At 38.7% G+C, this 19,484-nt stretch overlaps 1 protein-coding gene across 1 annotated transcript; it reads left to right on the top strand.

The window, feature by feature from the left end:
* Positions 1–241: 241 nt before the first annotated feature.
* Positions 242–1,987, top strand: LOC134322480 (piggyBac transposable element-derived protein 3-like). Its single transcript, XM_063004067.1, has one exon. The coding sequence runs from the start codon at positions 242–244 to the stop codon at positions 1,985–1,987; it is 1,746 nt and encodes a 581-aa protein (XP_062860137.1).
* Positions 1,988–19,484: the final 17,497 nt, after the last annotated feature.

Below are 19,484 nucleotides of genomic sequence, written 5' to 3' on the forward strand. Positions count from 1 at the left end.
CGTTTTCCTTCAATTACAAGTCCTTGATAGTATTCATTCTGTCCTGATTAAATTATTTCAATAATTTGATATAAAACAAATGAGGAAAATATCGCTGTGACATATATGTCACATCGGGACTTTACACACAAAATCTTCATTAAAAACCTCATGTGGCGTATTTGTCACAAAAAGAAAAAAGTAATGTTCTGCTGAGGTTATTTGACTGATTTAAATTTGGAAACTTATTTGTTTTTGTAGCATGAATAGCAAAAAGCGGTACAGTGTCCAGGATGCACTAGAAATCATTCAAGGAGATGACAGTGAGTTTGAGGAATGTGAAGATAGCTCAGATGAAGACCCTGACTATACTCCCAGCAGCAAAGACATTGAAAATGATGAGTCTAGTGAGTCCTGTGATTCAGACGATAGTGAATTAAATGAGGAACCACAACCCAAGATGAATCCTGGGCAGCAAAGTACTGGTGTTAAAGGAAGAACACAGTTTTCTTGGAGAAGGAAACAATTTGAAGCCCCTGAATGTACCTTCAAAGGTCAAAGTGTCACACCTCCAGATACTCCTCACACCCCTCTGGAGTATTTCAGGAAGTTCATCACATCAGATATGCTTGAGTTACTGAAGGAACAAACAAATCTGTACAGTGTACAAAAATCTGAAAATCACAGTAATGTAAACACCACTGTCAAGGAACTGGAAAAACTGATTGGCCTCTACCTACGCATGGGTCTTTGTCAGCTGGCAGGGAATCGTTCCTATTGGGAAAATGACACAAGATGTCCCATGGTGGCAGACAACATGTCACGCAATCGCTTTCAGACACTGCTTACATCCCTACATTTCACTGACAACACTGATATGTCAAACAGGCAAGCGGAAGATAAGTGCTGGAAGATCCGCCCCTGGCTCAAGATGTTTCGCAAACAATGTCTGGAAGTCACCCCAGAAGAGCACAACTCTGTTGATGAGCAAATGGTGTCCTTTAGGGGTACTCACAGCCCAATAAGACAGTATGTGAAAGGCAAGCCCCACCCTTGGGGATTAAAAATTTGGGCGCGCTGCTCTTCATCTGGAATTCTCTGTGATTTTCTGGTCTATGAAGGTGGAACTGGAAAGAAAACCTTACTTGGCATGGGAGGTGATGTTGTGGTCAAGTTGTGTGAAACTCTTCCATCAAACCAAAACTACAAAGTGTTTGCAGACAACTTTTTCACTTCAGCACCACTGGTTCTTGAGCTTCTTCAGCGGCAGATCTACTTTGTAGGAACAATCAGAAGCAATCGCTTGGCTGGGTGTCAGCTTGAGGATGAGAAAAGTCTTGCCAAGAGAGGCAGAGGGACTGTTGATCTCAGAGTGGAAAAAAAGGAAAGCATTGCCATTGTCAAGTGGTATGACAACAAATCTGTTACCCTGATCTCCTCTTACTGTGCCATAGAACCTCAGGACAAAGCTCAACGCTGGAGCAAATCAGACAAAGCATTTGTGAAAGTCAACAGGCCACAAATTGTGAAAGAGTACAACACATACATGGGAGGGGTAGACCTCCTAGATGCATGTGTTGGTAGACACAAGTACCACATGAGGTCACGGAGGTGGTACCTGTACCTGTTTTGGCAGACCATAATGCTGGCCATAGTAAATGCATGGCTGCTCTACCGTCGTGACTGTAAACTACTTGGAGTCAACAAGCCAATGAAACAAAGGAGCTTCCAGGCAGAGGTGGCATCAAGCTTAATTCTCTTGGGCTCACAAAGGGGTCGACCACCATTTAAAGCCACATCTGCACCTCCACCACCAAAGAGAGTTCGAGTTGGAATTCCTGAAGATGTTCGCTTGGACCAGGTTTCACACTGGCCTGTGAAATGTGACAAGCGTGGCCGCTGCAAATTATGCAAGATAAATGCAACCACGACTCTCTGTGAGAAATGTGATGTACGTCTTTGCTTCACGGAGGAAAGAAATTGTTTCAAGTGTTACCATTCAGCCTAGGCTAAACTGCCATAAGTGGTGCTAATAACAGTTCAAACATGATGCAGCTGACAAAAAACTGTTGATGTTTTTGTGCTTTTAATGCACTTTGGTTTTGACCAAAAGTAGTTTATTGGTCACTTTTTCAGTTTTGTTAACAGTTCCAGTTATTTGTGAAGAAGACCTCTGATATATAGCTGTGCGCAAATTTTTGTGTTGTAAAGCACCTCTAAGGAGGATATTTTTTGTTGAATCCAAGAGCTAAAGTTTTTATTTTGACACACTGTTGTGGAAATGATAATAAAAAGACAGCATGTGTTACAAAGCAAGAAAAGACTGTCAAGCAAATTCATTTTATATTAAGGATAACATTTACCTTTAACGCCTGATGTGACATATCAGTCACATTTCAGATCTTTGACACTAGGGGGTGTTATTTTGAAAAAAATGTCAGAAATATTTTCTTTGTGATCTGTTAATTCAGAATGATGACCCCCATAATTTTCCTCCATGGAGAAATAGGTGTGGGTTCTTATGGGTTAAAAGCTTCTGAATAAAAGCATCAGCTATAGCAGGGCTTTAAAATTCACAATTTGTTACTATAGCTTTCTCTGTCTGTGTCAACTTAAAATCACATCAAACACAGACAAATTCCACCAGCAAAAAAGAACAGAGGTTGTAAGTTTAAAAATTACAGCCCCAAAAACTATCACAGAACTGACTGATAACTTCAATTAACCAAAGTCAGCTTTAAAACACATTTTTCCCATTTCTCTCTTACTACTTATTTATTTATTACAACCCCAAATCAGAAAAAGTTGGGACAGCATGGAAAAAAACAAATAATAAAAACATTAACTTTGACTTTTATTTAATTGCAGAAAGGATGAACCTGAGATATTTCATGTTTTATCTGCTCAACTTAATTTCATTTATTAATAAACATCCATTCCTGCATTTCAGATCTGCAACACATTCCAAAAAAAAGTTGGAACAGTAAAGCATTTACCACTTTGTAATGTTACCATTCCTTTTCACCACACTTAAAAGACGTTTTGGCACTGAGGAGACCAATTGATTTAATGTTTCAGCTTTTATTTTGTCTCATTCTTCCTGCAAACACGTCTTAAGATGTGCACCAGTACGGGGTCGTCGGTGTCACATTTTTTCTTTCAAAATTCTCTATTGGGGACAGATCAGGACTGCAGGCAGGCCAGTCCAGTACCCGTACCCTCTTTTTCCGCAGCCATGCCTTTGTAATGACTTTGTGTGCAGCATGTGGTTTTGCATTGTCTTGTTGAAAAATGCATGGACATCCCTGGAAAAGATGACGTCTTGAAGGCAGCATATGTTGCTCTAAGATCTCAATGTACTTTTCTGCATTAATGCTGCCATCACAGAAGTGTAAATGACCTTTGTTAAGGGCACTGACACAACCCCATACCATGACAGATCCTGGCTTTTGGACTTGTTGCTGATAACAGTCTGGATGGTCCTTTTCATCTTTGGTCACGGCGTCCATTTTTTCCAAAAAAACACATGGAATGCTGATTCATCTGACCACAATACACGTTTCCACTGTGTGATGGTCCATCCTAGATGCCTCTGAGCCCCGAGAAGTTGAAGCCGCTTCTGGACATGGTTAACATAAGGCTTCTTTTTGCACAGTAAAGTTTTAAGTGGCATTTGTGCATGTATTGTAGTGCCTGACAAAGGTTTGCTAAAGTAATCACTCATCCATGTGGTTATATCAGCCATTGATGCTGCGCCGTCTGAGGGATCGAAGATCACAGCTTAAGCTTGCACCCTTGGACTTTACGCACTGAAATTCCTCCTGATTCCTTGAGTGGTTTAATGATATTATGCACTGTAGAGGGAGAAATATGCAAATCCCTTCCAATCTTTCTTTGAGGTTCATTGTTTGTAAACATTTAAATTATTTTCTCACACATTTGTTGACAAACTGGAGATCCTCTGGCTCATCTTTGCTCATCAAGGACTCAGCATTTCCTGGATGCTGCTTTCGTACCAAACCATGATTACAATCACCTGTTGACATCATCTGTTTAAAATCACATCATCATTTAGTTTTTTCACCTCATTACTAGCCCTAAATTGCCCCCATTCCAACTTTTTTTGGAATGTGTTGCAGATCTGAAATGCAGCAATGAATGTTTATTAATAAATGAAATGAAGCTGAGCAGATAAAACATGAAATATCTTGGGTTCAAACTGTCTGCAATCAAATAAAAGTCAAACTAAATGTAAGAAACACTGCATTTTTATTTTATTTGCATTTTCCATACTGTCTCAACTTTTTCTGATTTGGGGTTGTATTTGTATTCATTTGTGACACGTCTACTAGCAGGAGGAATGTAAGCAAATCAGCAAAGCTCTGTGTTTTCAGATGTTTAGTCCAGTTTTAATCTAACTGTTCTAGTAATTTTGTGTTTTTTTGTCATTTTAATAATGTAATTGCACTTGTAAGTACAAATGAGTATCAAAATGTTACAGGCAGCATTTGGTGAAAATCTGTAGGTTCAATGATGCTTTCGTGCAGATTAATAATGAACAATGAAATAATAATAATAAAAAACTTAAGCAAGGAAGACCTCTGGCGGACAGCATGTGTAATGAAAAGGTGCTCTTTCGCTTTTTATTTATTAATTCATAATTTTACTACACTCATCTCTATATATACTATATATACTATATATGTGTGTGTGTTTTTTTTTTTTTGGGTGGGGGGGTTACCAAATATATGTGTGTATATATACACTGATCAGCCATAACATTAACACCACCTCCTTGTTTCTACACTCACTGTCCATTTTATCAGCTCCACTTACCATATAGAAGCACTTTGTACTTTTACAATTACTGACTGTAGTCCATCTGCTCCTCTACATACTTTTTTTAACCGGTTTTCACACTGTTTTTCAATGGTCAGGACCCCCACAGGACCACCACAGAGCAGGTATTATTTAGGTGGTGGATCATTCTCAGCACTGCAGTGACAATGACATGGTGGTGGTGTGTTAGACACGAGGATCTTGGGAGTAATGAGTGCTTTGCCAAACTCCTCCAGAAAAAAAAGTCGGTGACGCTTTGAACCACACAAACGTGATAATTTCACGATCAGGCGTCTTCGGCAGGCGCAGTAAAACTGCACAAAATTTTAACCCTAGCGACAAGAAAATTAGTCAATAAAAATATCTACCAGAATCATGTTGTGGGTTTTAATGTTCTAATACTTTTGACACTTTTAAATATCAAAATGCACACAACTGAAATTGGGTTCTGGAACACGTCCAGTAACCGACGAGTTAACAGTGTTACAGTGGGTGAGAAGTTATGTAGCTAAAGTGACCAAAACGCTAAAACAAACAAAATATTGTTTTATTAAAAAGACATTAAAATTAGACGCTGCTATTATTATTATTATTTTCTAAATGTCCCAAACGCTGCTTTGGCAAGATAAAAGAACGGGAGGGGCGGGGTTGCTGTTGGGGGTTAATTAGTAGGAGTCTGAACTGTATTTGAACAGAGTCAATTCATTCTGTCCTTCCTGGCTCCTCCCCTCTGTCCATGCAGACTAATCATTTACAGTTTAAGGTCTCTCAGCCCCTTAACTGTTTTCCAGAAGCCTCACAGCAAGAAGTCGAAGACATCATTAGGAGGATGAAACCGTCTACCTGTGCCTCAGATCCCTTTCCTACACAATTAGTCAAAGCAAATATTTTTGCCATAAGTCCTCTGATCACCACCGTAATAAACCACTCTCTCCAGGCTGGACATGTTCCTTTTGCTCTTAAGACTGCCATTATCAGACCACTTCTCAAAACATCCACTCTAGATCCTGAGGTTTTTGCAAACTATAGGCCCATTTCTAACCTTCCCTTTCTTTCCAAAGTAATGGAAAAAGCGGTTGCTGCCCACCTTCAGGTCCACCTTAGAGACAATAACCTTTTCGAAAAGTTCCAGTCTGGTTTTTGTTCTGCTCACAGCGCCGAAACAGCATTGATCAGAGTCACTAATGACCTATTAATGGCAGCTGATGCTGGCTCACCTTCCTTGCTCATCCTTCTTGATTTATCAGCTGCATTTGACACAGTGGACCATGGAATACTCCTAAATCGGCTACATCACACCATTGGCCTCACGGACACTGCCTTTTCCTGGTTTCAATCCTACCTCAGTGACAGAACAGAGTATGTTTCCCTCGGTAATGCAAGGTCCCAGACACATACTGTGACCTGCGGAGTCCCACAGGGGTCAGTTCTTGGCCCCATCCTTTTCAATCTGTACATGCTCCCGCTTGGTCATGTCATTACTCACCATGGAATTTCATTCCATTGCTACGCTGATGACATACAACTGTATTTGAAAATCAACACACCCTCCTCTTCATCATCATCATTTTCATCATCTTCTCTGACATTGCTTACTGCCTGTCTGGAGGAGATACAGTCATGGATGAAACACAATTTTCTCCAGTTGAACAGTGCCAAAACTGAAGCAATCTTAGTTGGCACCCCACATCAGATTCAGTCATCTTCCATAGACAGCTTTACTTTCTCTGGTCACAATATTCCCATTTCCTCATCAGTCACCAATCTTGGTGTAAGATTTGACTCACATCTCACTTTCGATACCCATATTAAACACCTCTGCAAGATCTCTTTTTATCATCTGAGAAATATTGCTAAACTTCGTCCCACTCTCACTCTATCAGATGCTGAAAAACTGATGCACGCTTTTGTCTCCTCCAGACTGGATTACTGCAATGCACGCCCCAACTAAGTATTGAGTGCTGTACATGCTCATACTTTTCATGTTCATACTTTTCAGTTGGCCAACATTTTTCTAACAATCCTTTTTTTGTATTGGTCTTAAGTAATATTCTAATTTTCTGAGATACTGAATTTGGGGTTTTCATTAGTTGTCAGTTATAATCATCAACATTAAAAGAAATAAACATTTGAAATATATCAGTCTGTGTGTAATGAATGAATATAATATACAAGTTTCACTTTTTGAATGGAATTACTGAAATAAATCAACTTTTTCATGATATTCTAATTTTATGACCAGCACCTGTATATTTTTATATACATTTAAAATAGCTATAATGCTGAAAAAAGCTTAGGTGGCAATGTTGCACTGAAAAAAGTTTCTGAACTTTATTGTGAGTTCTAGTCACTTTAAAATACACTTGTAATATAGATTTTAACTCGTTTATTCAAGTACACTAAATAAATATTTATGTAGTGAATTCTTTGCCAGTATAATTACAGCATCATGTGAAATCCATTAATTACATGCAAAGTAAAAATACATAACACAGTATTAAAAAGTACCTGAATATGTTCTTTAATAGAAATAATTTATTTTCCATATTAGAATTAAAGAATGCTAAAATATATAATGCTAAAAAGTATACTTCATGGTAATGTATTTATTAAAAGTATACTTTTTGAAAAGTATGATAAAAGTTTACTTGCTCAAGGTATGACTAATATATTTTAACATGTTTAAAATAAGTACAGACATTTGCTAGTTTATTTATAGCATACTTACACGAATCTTAGTATATTGTAAGTACATTTAAGTACACTTTTTTTCACTAGGGAATGGTTGCTTGTTGGCGCATGTAATTGTTTTGTTGATATATCTACAGTTCTGTAGTTCTCAAATTATTTGGCAAACTCCGGAGCATGGCCCTAGTCCATTGCCTATTTTTTTCATAGGCAAGGCTCATGTGAGTTTGCTGTATGAAATAGTTAACCCCATGGCTGTGTTCAGGCCCAAGTTTTTTATCATCAACATATCCCTTGCTGGTAAATAAGGTATCATTGGAAAGCCTAAAATGTCTACTTTATAGCAATATTTTGTTTATAAGTTATCTTAAAAACACACAACAATGTGGTTCTGATACAGTGTTTATATTTTTTATTTTTACAAAGCTGTATTTGTATTAATACTGACAGTATTTATATCAAACAAAGCAGCATGCAGAATCTCACAATCACATTTATGCTATCCGTTTTACTTTAATTAAATGATCTTTAAAACTCCCGAAAAGGTTTAATATTTGATAATGCTTTGCTAGCATTGCAAAATGAAAGCGCACGGTAAACAGCAGCACTGCGACCCAGATCAACCACACAGCAGCATAAAATCATAATCGCTGCTTACCTGAGCTTCCCTGTTCAAATTGAGACAGAACCTACAGTATATCCGTGTGTTGTTCCATTAGGGATAAAATCCACTTTTTTGTAAATGTTTTCCTTCTTGGCAGCCATCTTGTATGTTCCCAGAATATTTCCAAAATAAATAAATCCATATCCAACTGTGTTTGTCCACCTAACTGACAAAAACATCATAGATCATTTATTCTCTCGACTTTCACAGTAAAAAGCTGAAACTGGTCAACTAAGCTGTCACTTACTGTATATACTTCTACAACCAATAAAGAAAGAGTTTTTCATTGCCAGAGCAATGATGCACGTTGGAGAAATGCCGAAAAAGCATATATTGCTTTGGATTGGAGGAACGACTAAAGTTCCACCCAGAAACTTACAGGGCAGGGGTGTAACTACAGGGGGGGCAAGTGCACTGGGGCACATGAGCTCCTAGTTACACCACTGGCATAGGGGGTAAATTTCATGTGTCTGGACAGAGTCTGACAGAGCTTTAGAGCCAAAAAGGCACAAATGTATCGAATAATGACAATATTAAGTACAAATAATTAATCTTATTTATATATATATTTTTTTTTTTCAATATAATCTGGGTTTTTTTCTTGTGCTGGAAAGCTTTGAAGACCTTTTGAAGACCAACGTGGACTCTTTTTACTCCAACTTCAATAACTCCAGATCAGAGTTAGTTAGTTAATAAGTTTAAGAATAGACCTACCTATTTGCTCTTAAATTTGAAATAGTCATTTTCTGCCAGTAGTGCTGGACCTGAAGTTTTATGTTTGGCTCAAAATTTTAACAATTTTATAAAAATTAAATATAATTTCTAAATGGTGCACAGTTGCAGCAGTGACTTTTCCTTGATCCTATAGTTGTTTACTTATAAAATACTCTGATGGTGTTCCAAAACTTTAGAACTCCCTGTTTTCCTGTTGGTTCCATCCTACTCTATTTGTTGTGATCATAGAATGGTAATCATTTTAGAATGTGACACATACTGTATATAGGAACTTCAGGTTCAAGGGTGACTTCACTATCAAAAACAATGAAAAGCTTGGTGCATGTTTATTCTTTTAATGATCTTTTTAAAAATAATTTTACCACCCAAATTTTCCAATTTTGGAGCTTAATCCATACATGTTGCTAAAAGTTATGTAAAAATGTAATAATTTTATTATTAATTAAATTATATGCTTTTAACTCTGTAGCTGTGGAAGCTGCTCAGGTGGCGCAGCGGTAAAGCACGCTAGCTCACCAGAGTTGGGGTTTTGAATACATCATATCGAATCTCAGCTCTGCCTTTCCGACCAGGCTGGGTGGCTGTATGAACGACGATTGGCTGTTGTTCAGGGTTAGAGGGTAAGAAAGTCAGACTGGTGTGACTGCGGCCCCTGCTGGCTGACTGATGGCGCCTGCACAGGGCTGAGGAATAATGCTGATGGGGGTGTGACCCTCCGTACACAGTGCCCGTCCAGTGTATGAACTCGACTAGTGCAGGTAAAAAATGCACTATCTGTACTGACTGTACGTGCCGGAGGGGGTGCAAGTCAGTTGAGAGGCGTCCTCAGTTAGTGGTGAAGGGTCGAATCAGTATAGAGGACTCATTCAGGGTGATTGGACACGACAAGACTGGGGGATTAAAAAAAACAACAACTCTGTAACTGTGGTAACAGTTTAAAAATGTTCTTTTCCTTTTTCAGCATAACTGTGTGTCTGTGCACAAAGCGAGATCCATGAAGACAAATTTGGTGTAAAGGAACTTTAATGCTGCTGTGATAAAAGAAAACGAAGATTGATAAAACAGTTGATTGGATTGGGGAATTTATTGGCAGAATTGTGGGTTCTTTGGTCCAGCAGTGTATGAACTAAAGAACGAAGAACAGAACTGTGGGCCTCTCTTTATACTGCTCTAGTCACGTTACATTTTCAACACTTCCTCTAAAGTCTGGGTGTAGGACTTTGAAACCTCCGTTCTGTGATAACTGCTTAGAACGTTTACTGCTTACAACATTTTGCAACAGCTTAATGACAGACATAATGGTTATCTCTGTACTTTCCACTCCTAGTCAAGCCCGGAGTGGCTAATCGGGAGATTCGGGAGGATTCCCGATGGGCCGGCTCATGTCAATCTCGAGTTTGGGCCGGTTGGGAAAAATAATCTTGACACTTATCTGTCACTTATCTAATTTTCTTCTTGCATTCATTCTCCATTTATCTGACAGCGCAGCCCTTACATCGCAGTAGATCAGATGGGTTCTACCCATAAAGTAAATACAGCAACAGAATAGCGCAACCATCAGTCGGACTCGGTGGTGATGCAGGGCAGGAAGAAGCTAGGTGGAGCCGAAAAGGCCAGGTTAAAAAAAAAAAAACTGCCAAATTAACAGACCTGTTTTCCAGAGGACAGACCCCAGTTGCAGCCGGTAAAGAGAGAGATGGAAATAATTTTGTATTGTCACTGTAAGGATATTGCGCAACATTTGCAACATCAACTTAGCGTAGTTTATTTTGTAGAACCCAATACACACCATTAATCACAAATATCCAGTTTCAAGCTGAAAATAATCAACATAATTTGAAGTGTAATATATTGAATAGCCTAACTCATTAATGGAATGGTTTTGTTCCGACGCTACTGTACTGATGATCCCGAGGAGGCCATGACTACTGAAGGGACAGGTAGAGGATAGTCTAACAGAGTTATTTAAACTAACATAGTTATCTGTAATGTAAAATATAACGTAGAGAATATACATGATATATGTTAAATTGTTCAGACATTCAGAAAGATGGCAGCACAATAGCCTAATTTATTTTAACAAACAGAGACAAATAGCCTAAATCACTATCAATTTTACACCATAATAATATAGGCTAAATTGTAAAAAAAAAAAAAAAAAAAACTTCAAGCATGTTATGTTATTCAGCAAATTAGGCTAACCCTTAATGAAATGTTTTTTTAGCCTCAGAGCAGCAGATAAGCCATGTCTTATGTCTATAGACAATGACACTGTTAACTTATTGCTCCTGTACAAATGTAAATACGTTTTCATCTTTATCACATTTTTTTTACCTTTTAAATCTTTTATCTGATTTAAATTTGAATTAAACATGTTTAAGTGAAGTGTTTTCTGTTATATACCCAATAAAAAGGCATTGTAAGAGCTAGCTGCTGTTTCATTTATTCAAATTCCTCCTCCATGGAAAAAGTGGGCCGGGTTTGGGCATGAAACTCTCGGGCTGAAAAAGGGGCCCACTCCGGCCCTGCTCCTAGCCACACCATGACTATAAGGATTTAATGCACAAGCAGCATAATACTAATATTCAGGTTATATTAAACATAAAATCTAATCTTTCCATAACAGTGCCCTGCACAGAGCTATGACTTCAACATCAATAAAAACTTTTGAAATACATTGGAATCATCACAACAACATCAGTGCCTGATCTTACAAATGACTCTTTTGACTGACTGTGTGCAAATTCCCACAAACATTCTCTGAAATCTTGGGGAGAGTGATGGTACAGTAGTTATAGCTGTGGGCAAGTCCATAGTAACTGCAGTGTTATTGGGTTGGAATGTCCAGCAAGATCATGGTTAGATGTCCATATACTTTTGGCTATTTGCTGTGTAGTAACCAAATGGAGCATATTCATAACCACATACACAGAACTTCTTAAATTGTAAAGTCTCTGAAAGGCAGTTTTCATAAAGCTTTTTTTATTTGAGTGCAATAAAAACTTTACAGTGTGTCTGTGGGAATTTGTGCTGTTCATTTATGGCATCAGTCACAAAAAAACAAATGCAGTGTAAGAACTACGTGTTTTGAGGGCCATTCAGTGTGAGGTGTTCAATACCCTGGGGTGAGTATCACGCCAAGAGAATGGAGCTTTTCAGTGAACTTTGATGGAATGATAGTGTTAAATGCCAAGTGTAGTCAATGAACAGCATTCTCACATAGCTGTCCTTTCTTTCTAAGTGTTCTACAGCTGTGTAGATAACAGTGCAGAAGGCATCTTCTGTTTGTGATCTGTTTGGTTGATATGCAAACTGGTATAGTGTTCGTATATGGGCCAAGATGAGTTTTTCAAAGCATTTCATTGCACTTGGAGTCAGTGTAAATGGCCTGTAGTCGTTAAGACAAGCCACTGTGAGTTTCTTAGGAAGCAATGTCAACACATGACTGGGTATACTGCCTGTGCCTGCTGCTTTATGTGGGTTCTCCCTGCTCAGAGTCTTCCTCACCTCTGCAGATACATTTGTAAAAGTCGATTCCTATGACTGCTCGTTCACCAGAACTCTCTTCAGAGGTTTTGCATTGAGGGCTGCAAAGCAAGCATCAAAGTCATTCATCTCATCTAGCAGGGTAGATGAGATGTTGATTTCACCTCTGTATGTGTTTTGATAATCAATAAGCTGTTTCAGTTATGTGCCTGGTGTCAGTGGTGCTCAACTTTAAATCTGTGTTGTCTCTTAGCCTCTTTAATGACTCTACGTAGGTCTTACCTTGCCTTTTGTAGACATCAGGGTTGCCTGAGACAAATGCAGTGAAGCAGGCATAGCATGAATCAAACCTTACTATTTATCTTGGGTTTTTGATTGGGATGTAACCAAATATGCTTTGTGTGCATTGTATTGTCAACACTTATCACACCCATGACATACAGTATAGAACATTATTCTTCCTTTTGTAACCTGATTACTTTGAACTTTTACATGTTTTGCATTTGTAAGGTGTAAACATAGCTCAACAAACCAATAAATGGCCCTTAAATGTATTCTTTTACTGTTGTCATTTACTCATGGATGAAAACTGAGCATGACAGATGGCAGAGCCATGGCACTGTTTCAACGTGAGAGCCCAGTCTGCACTCATGCAATACCCACTGTGCTATGAGAGCCTGGATTTGCATACCACGTAAGACGCAAAAAATATAACATTACAACCATCAAATGCACATCCAAAACCCCACTTTTAATAAATCTTAGGTTTCCAGACAGGGCTGAGACACATCTGTCTCACCTTTACGAATTTTTAGATTATAGGTGTAGACATGAAGCGAGATGAAAATGTAGGCTGGGTTTCTAAGAGTAGAACAAAACTAAAATAAGCTAAAAGAAAGAAATTGGTGCATGTTTGTTTAATCACTGATCAAAAGGGTTAAAGCAGACATGGCATTCTTTGGTTGTGTGCCTGTGAAAAAGCATAAAATAAAAAAAGAAGAAAGAACTCCGTTACAAGTTTTATATGGATTGCTGCTCCTACTTTAGACTTATGTAAACTTGTTATTTCTGGTATTTCTGTACCTTTTATCTAATTAGGCAGAATTAATATGTCACTGTGTGTTTCATCACTTCTCCACATGCTCGAATCAGCTGATAAAATAGAAAACTTAATCCACTTAAGGTCAGAAAGGCTTTAGCAGAATTTTGTCATGAACAAAACTAAGTCTTAACTATTTGTGCATGTCCAATACAATAAAATTATATTCTGTCTTGCACCTGAATTTGTGCAAATACTTTCACACTATTATTACTTCTTTTAGAATGTTTCAGGGATTTGTGATTTGTGTCATTGTTCCTCTGAAAGACAAACTGATTATAATTGAGGAGAAATATGTTTTTACCCTGAATTTCTCTGTACTTTGTTGGGAATCCATAATGGCTATTTAGGTATAATATCTTGAATATGGTTGAGCCATGAACATCAATTTCAGTCATAGCCACTGACTTCTGCAATTATTTATTTATTAGAATTACTGTCAGGTTTTACACACTTTGGTTACATTCATGACAGGAAAGGTAATTACTGATTACACAAGATTCATCAGTTCAAGTTTAATGTCAAACACAGTCATGGACAATTTTGTATCTCCAATTCACCTGGCTGCATGTCTTTGGACTGTGGGAGGAAACCGGAGCTCCCTGAGGAAACCCACACAGACAGGGGGAGATCATGCAAACTCCACACAGAATGGACCTGGTCCGCTTGGAAATCGAACACTGGACCTTCTTGCTGTGAGGCGACAGTGCTACCCACCGAGTCTTTGTGCCACCCATGTCTGCAATCAAGCTAGACTGTTAATGTCACTATAGACATTCTAATGAAGTGCTTCTCTGGTTTGTTTTAAACTAGGAATAAGACTGGTTAAGTTGGATGGCCTGATCTTTACTTTTATATTTTTATTACTTTATAATAAGTTAAATGAATAAATATACAAACCCAATTTTGTAAAACATAATAAAAACAAATATCTGTGATTTGTCCATTCTCTCTAATCTTTAATTAACTACTATAAGTACAAAAAAAATTTGCAATGTTTTCTCCAACATCTTAATTGTATTTTGTAAATATAAACACATTTAGAATTTGATGCCTGCAAAATACTCGAAAAAGTTGGGACAGAGGAATTTTTACCGCTGTATTACATCACCTTTCCTATTAATTACACATTTTAATCATTTGGGAACTGAGGATATTAACTGCTGCAGTTTTGCAAGTAGACTTTTTGCCCATCTTGATACTAGGCTCCAGCTGCTCAACAGTTCATGGATGCCACTGTGTAATTTTCCTCTTCATGCATCATACATTTTCATTAGGAGACAGATCTGGACTGCAGGCAGGCTTGTCAAGCACCTACACTCTTTGTCCGCAAAGCCATGCTGTCGTAGTGGTTATACCGAGGACGTTCAAAAAACAGTTTGCATATTTTAAGGAGTACATTTAGATTTTTGTAGATAGTTTGTTCACTTGGACCTTCACAGTGCAGCCTTTATTATACAGTGGTGCTTGAAAGTTTGTGAACCCTTTAGAATTTTTTTCTGCATAAATATGACCTAAAACATCATCAGATTTTCACAAAAGTCCTAAAAGTAGATAAAGAGAACCCAGTTAAACAAATGAGACAAAAATATTGTACTTGGTCATTTATTTATTAAGGAAAATTATCCAATATTACATATTTGTGAGTGGCAAAAGTATGTGAACCTTTGCTTTCAGTGTCTGGTGTGACCCCCCTTTGCAGCAATAACTGCAACTAAACGTTTCCGATAACTGTTGATCAGTCCTGCACACCGGCTTGGAGGAATTTTAGCCCATTCCTCCATACAGAACAGCTTCAACTCTGGGATGTTGGTGGGTTTCCTCACATTAACTGCTCGCTTCAGGTCCTTCCACAACATTTCGATTGGATTAAGGTCAGGACTTTGACTTGGCCATTCCAAAACATTAACTTTATTCTTCTTTAACCATTCTTTGTAGAACGACTTGTGTGCTTAGGGTCGTTGTCTTGCTGCATGATTCAGTTCATGGACAGATGTCCTGACATTTTCCTTAAGAATTCTCTGATATAATTCTGAATTTATTGTTCCATCAATGATGGCAAGCCATCCTGGCCCAGATGCAGGCCCAAACCATGATATTACCACCACCATGTTTCACAGATGGGATAAGGTTCATATGCTGGAATGCAGTGTTTTCCTTTCTCCAAACAAAACGCTTTTCATTTAAACCAAAAAGTTATATTTTGGTCTCATCCGTCCACAGTACATTCTTCCAGTAGTCTTCTGGCTTGTCCACGTGATCTGTAGCAAACTGCAGATGAGCAGCAATGTTCTTTTTGGAGAGCAGTGGATTTCTCCTAGCTACCCTGCCATGCACACCATTGTTGTTCAGTGTTCTCCTGATGGTGGACTCATGAACATTAACATTAGCCAACGTGAGAGAGGCCTTCAGTTGCTTAGTGGTTACCCTGGGGTCCTTTGTGACCTCGCCGACTATTACACGCCTTGCTCTTGGAGTGATCTTTGTTGGTCGACCACTCCTGGGCAGGGTAACAATGGTCTTGAATTTCCTCCATTTGTACACAATCTGTCTGACTGTGGATTGGTGGAGTCCAAACTCTTTAGAGATGGTTTTGTAACCTTTTCCAGCCTGATGAGCATCAACAACTCTTTTCTGAGGTCCTCAGAAATCTCCTTTGTTCGTGCCATGATACACTACCACAAACATGTGTTGTGAAGAGCAGACTTTGATAGATCCCTGTTCTTTAAATAAAACAGGGTGCCCACTCACACCTGATTGTCATCCCATTGATTGAAAACACCTGACTCTAATTTTACCTTCAAATTAACTGCGAATCCTAGAGGTTCACATACTTTTGCCACTCACAAATATATAATATTGGATCATTTTCCTCAATAAATAAATGACCAAGTACAATATTTTTGTCTCATTTGTTTAACTGGGAAACCCATGCAGACACGGGGAGAACATGCAAACTTCACATAGAAAGGACCTAAAACGCTTCTCCAGGGAATCGAACCCAGAACCTTCTTGCTGTGAGGCGACAGTGAGATGGTCAGTTATGTGCACTAATGAATCAGTACTGATCTAACTTATTTGGCATAGTATTTAGTACAATTGTGAATGGTTTGGGATTTCTTTTGCTTATTCTTAATGGTTTATAATTAGTTTCTTAAAGTTCAGACTAAGAAGTACTATTACTATAAGTTTTATTACTTACAAAACATTGCGTCTTCCTGGTTGATGCAGACTGACTTACGGTGTCACCAGATGTTCCTAAGATCTACAGCAGATGCATGCATGGGTAAACAAAAGCAATACAGGCGCTGAACTCTACTTCTAAACTACACAACCTGGACTCTGTATACCATATCAGTAAATGATTAGCCTCCAGTACACCTTACATCAGAATTGAAAAATTTCAGTTATCCACTGGCTGAAGCCTAGAGCATCTCCAAACAGTAAAGTCAGTCTGCCAGAGGCACTCTGAGAGTCATAAGTCAGAGGGAAAATCAGTGCTGCGCTCCAGTGGCTTGTGCAACGATTTCAGACTTTCACTTAATGGTATTCATGCCTGAAATAACCTGTCTCTGAGTGTGGGTGACGTGTTTTCTCAGCTTCATTCCCCCTGCCATGGCAGCCTCTTCTCTGTTAGTACTCAATCTGTTGTCAAACCCTGTGTTCAATCCAAAATGTCTCGGAGCTAACATCTATCTGTAGATGCAACCATAGCTGTTTCCAAAAAAAGTGAAGAGGAGGCGTATGACAGACTGCATTTGTCCTTGATACGGGTGGTGGTCTACAGCAGCAGGGAAATGGTTGAAATGAAGGGAAATGGGATACAACCAGATTGTAGATTAAAGGGGTAATAAATAAATATTTTTTTTAAATCACAAAAAATAAGATTGGCTTGATTAATACTGAGTTTTATGTTTCTCTAGTCACAAGGTTTTAACTTCATTAAACTACCTGGGGAGCTGAGAACAAAGTAGATCAACCCTCTTTATTCCTTATAAAAACTTTTTAATCAAACTGGATTTTGATCCAATAGTCTACCAAAAATAATCAAAGCATTTAGAGGGTTAAACTGTTTGTGGAGGCAAAGGGTAGATGCATTTGAAACGTTTAAATGATTTTGCCTATACCTTGTTGATTCCTGCTGGTGAATTAAATGCATGATTCTGACAGAATATATATTTAGTTTGTGTATAATGTAAATAAATAAGTTTTAAATTGATTTGTTTTACTATCTACTTTTATTTTCGTTAAAATCTAACCTTTGATCAAGTTGTGTAATGTACTTTCTCAAGTTCAACAGCAGGGGACGCTCACACTACACAGAGCTTGTGATGTACTGTCACTGAACTCAAGCTTGGCGTGTGAACTAAACTACCGAGGCAAATTTCCAACTATCAAGGTCATTAAGTGATTTGGCAAGGTCTGCCAAATCGTGCTGTTTAGGCATATATTTAAAAAAATAAATAAAAATAAATATATATATATATATATTTACTGTGTATGTACAGTATGTGTTAGTGTGTATTGTGCTGGTATGAGTGGATCAGACACAGCAATGCTGACAGAGTTTTTAAATACCGTGTCCACTCTCTGTCCACTCTATTAGACACTCCTACCTAGCTGGTCCACCTTGTAGATGTAAAGTCATCTAGTGCTGCTGTTTCAGTTGGTCATCTTCTAGACCCTCATCAGTGGTCAGAGGACGCTGCCCACGGGGCGCTGTAGGCTGGATATTTTTGGTTGGTGGACTATTCTCAGTCCAGCAGTGACAGTGAGGTGTTTAAAAACTCCATCAGCACTGCTGTGTCTTATCCACTCATACCAACACAACACACACTAACACACCACCACCATGTCATTGTTACTGCAGTGCTGAGAATGACCCACCACCCAAATAATACCTGCTCTGTAGTGGTCCTGTGAGAGTCCTGACCATTGAAGAACAGTATGAAAGGGGGCTAACAAAGTATGCAGAGAAACAGATGGACTACAGTCAGTAATTGTAGAACTACAAAGTGCTGCTATATGGTAAGTGGAGCTGATAAAAAAAAAAAAAATAAAAAAAAAATATATATATATATATATATATATATATATATATACAGGGGTTGGACAAAATAACTGAAACACCTGGTTTTAGACCACAATAATTTATTAGTATGGTGTAGGGCCTCCTTTTGCGGCCAATACAGTGTCAATTCGTCTTGGAAATGACATATACAAGTCCTGCACAGTGGTCAGAGGGATTTTAAGCCATTCTTCCTGCAGGATAGTGGCCAGGTCACTACGTGATGCTGGTGGAGGAAAACGTTTCCTGACTCGCTTCTCCAAAACACCCCAAAGTGGCTCAATAATATTTAGATCTGGTGACCGTGCAGGCCATGGGAGATGTTCAACTTCACTTTCATGTTCATCAAACCAATCTTTCACCAGTCTTGCTGTGTGTATTGGTGCATTGTCATCCTGATACACGGCACCGCCATTGGATGCACATGGTCCTCCAGAATGGTTCGGTAGTCCTTGGCAGTGACGCTCCCATCTAGCACAAGTATTGGGCCAAGGGAATGCCATGATATGGCAGCCCAAACCATCACTGATCCACCCCCATGCTTCACTCTGGGCATGCAACAGTCTGGGTGGTACGCTTCTTTGGGGCTTCTCCACACCGTAACTCTCCCGGATGTGGGGAAAACAGTAAAGGTGGACTCATCAGAGAACAATACATGTTTCACATTGTCCACAGCCCAAGATTTGCGCTCCTTGCACCATTGAAACTGACGTTTGGCATTGGCACGAGTGACCAAAGGTTTGGCTATAGCAGCCCGGCCGTGTATATTGACCCTGTGGAGCTCCCGACGGACAGTTCTGGTGGAAACAGGAGAGTTGAGGTGCACATTTAATTCTGCCGTGATTTGGGCAGCCGTGGTTTTATGTTTTTTGGATACAATCCGGGTTAGCACCCGAACATCCCTTTCAGACAGCTTCCTCTTGCGT

The sequence above is a fragment of the Trichomycterus rosablanca genome, chromosome 1 (assembly GCF_030014385.1).
Source record: "Trichomycterus rosablanca isolate fTriRos1 chromosome 1, fTriRos1.hap1, whole genome shotgun sequence".
NCBI classification, from domain to species: Eukaryota; Metazoa; Chordata; class Actinopteri; order Siluriformes; family Trichomycteridae; genus Trichomycterus; species Trichomycterus rosablanca.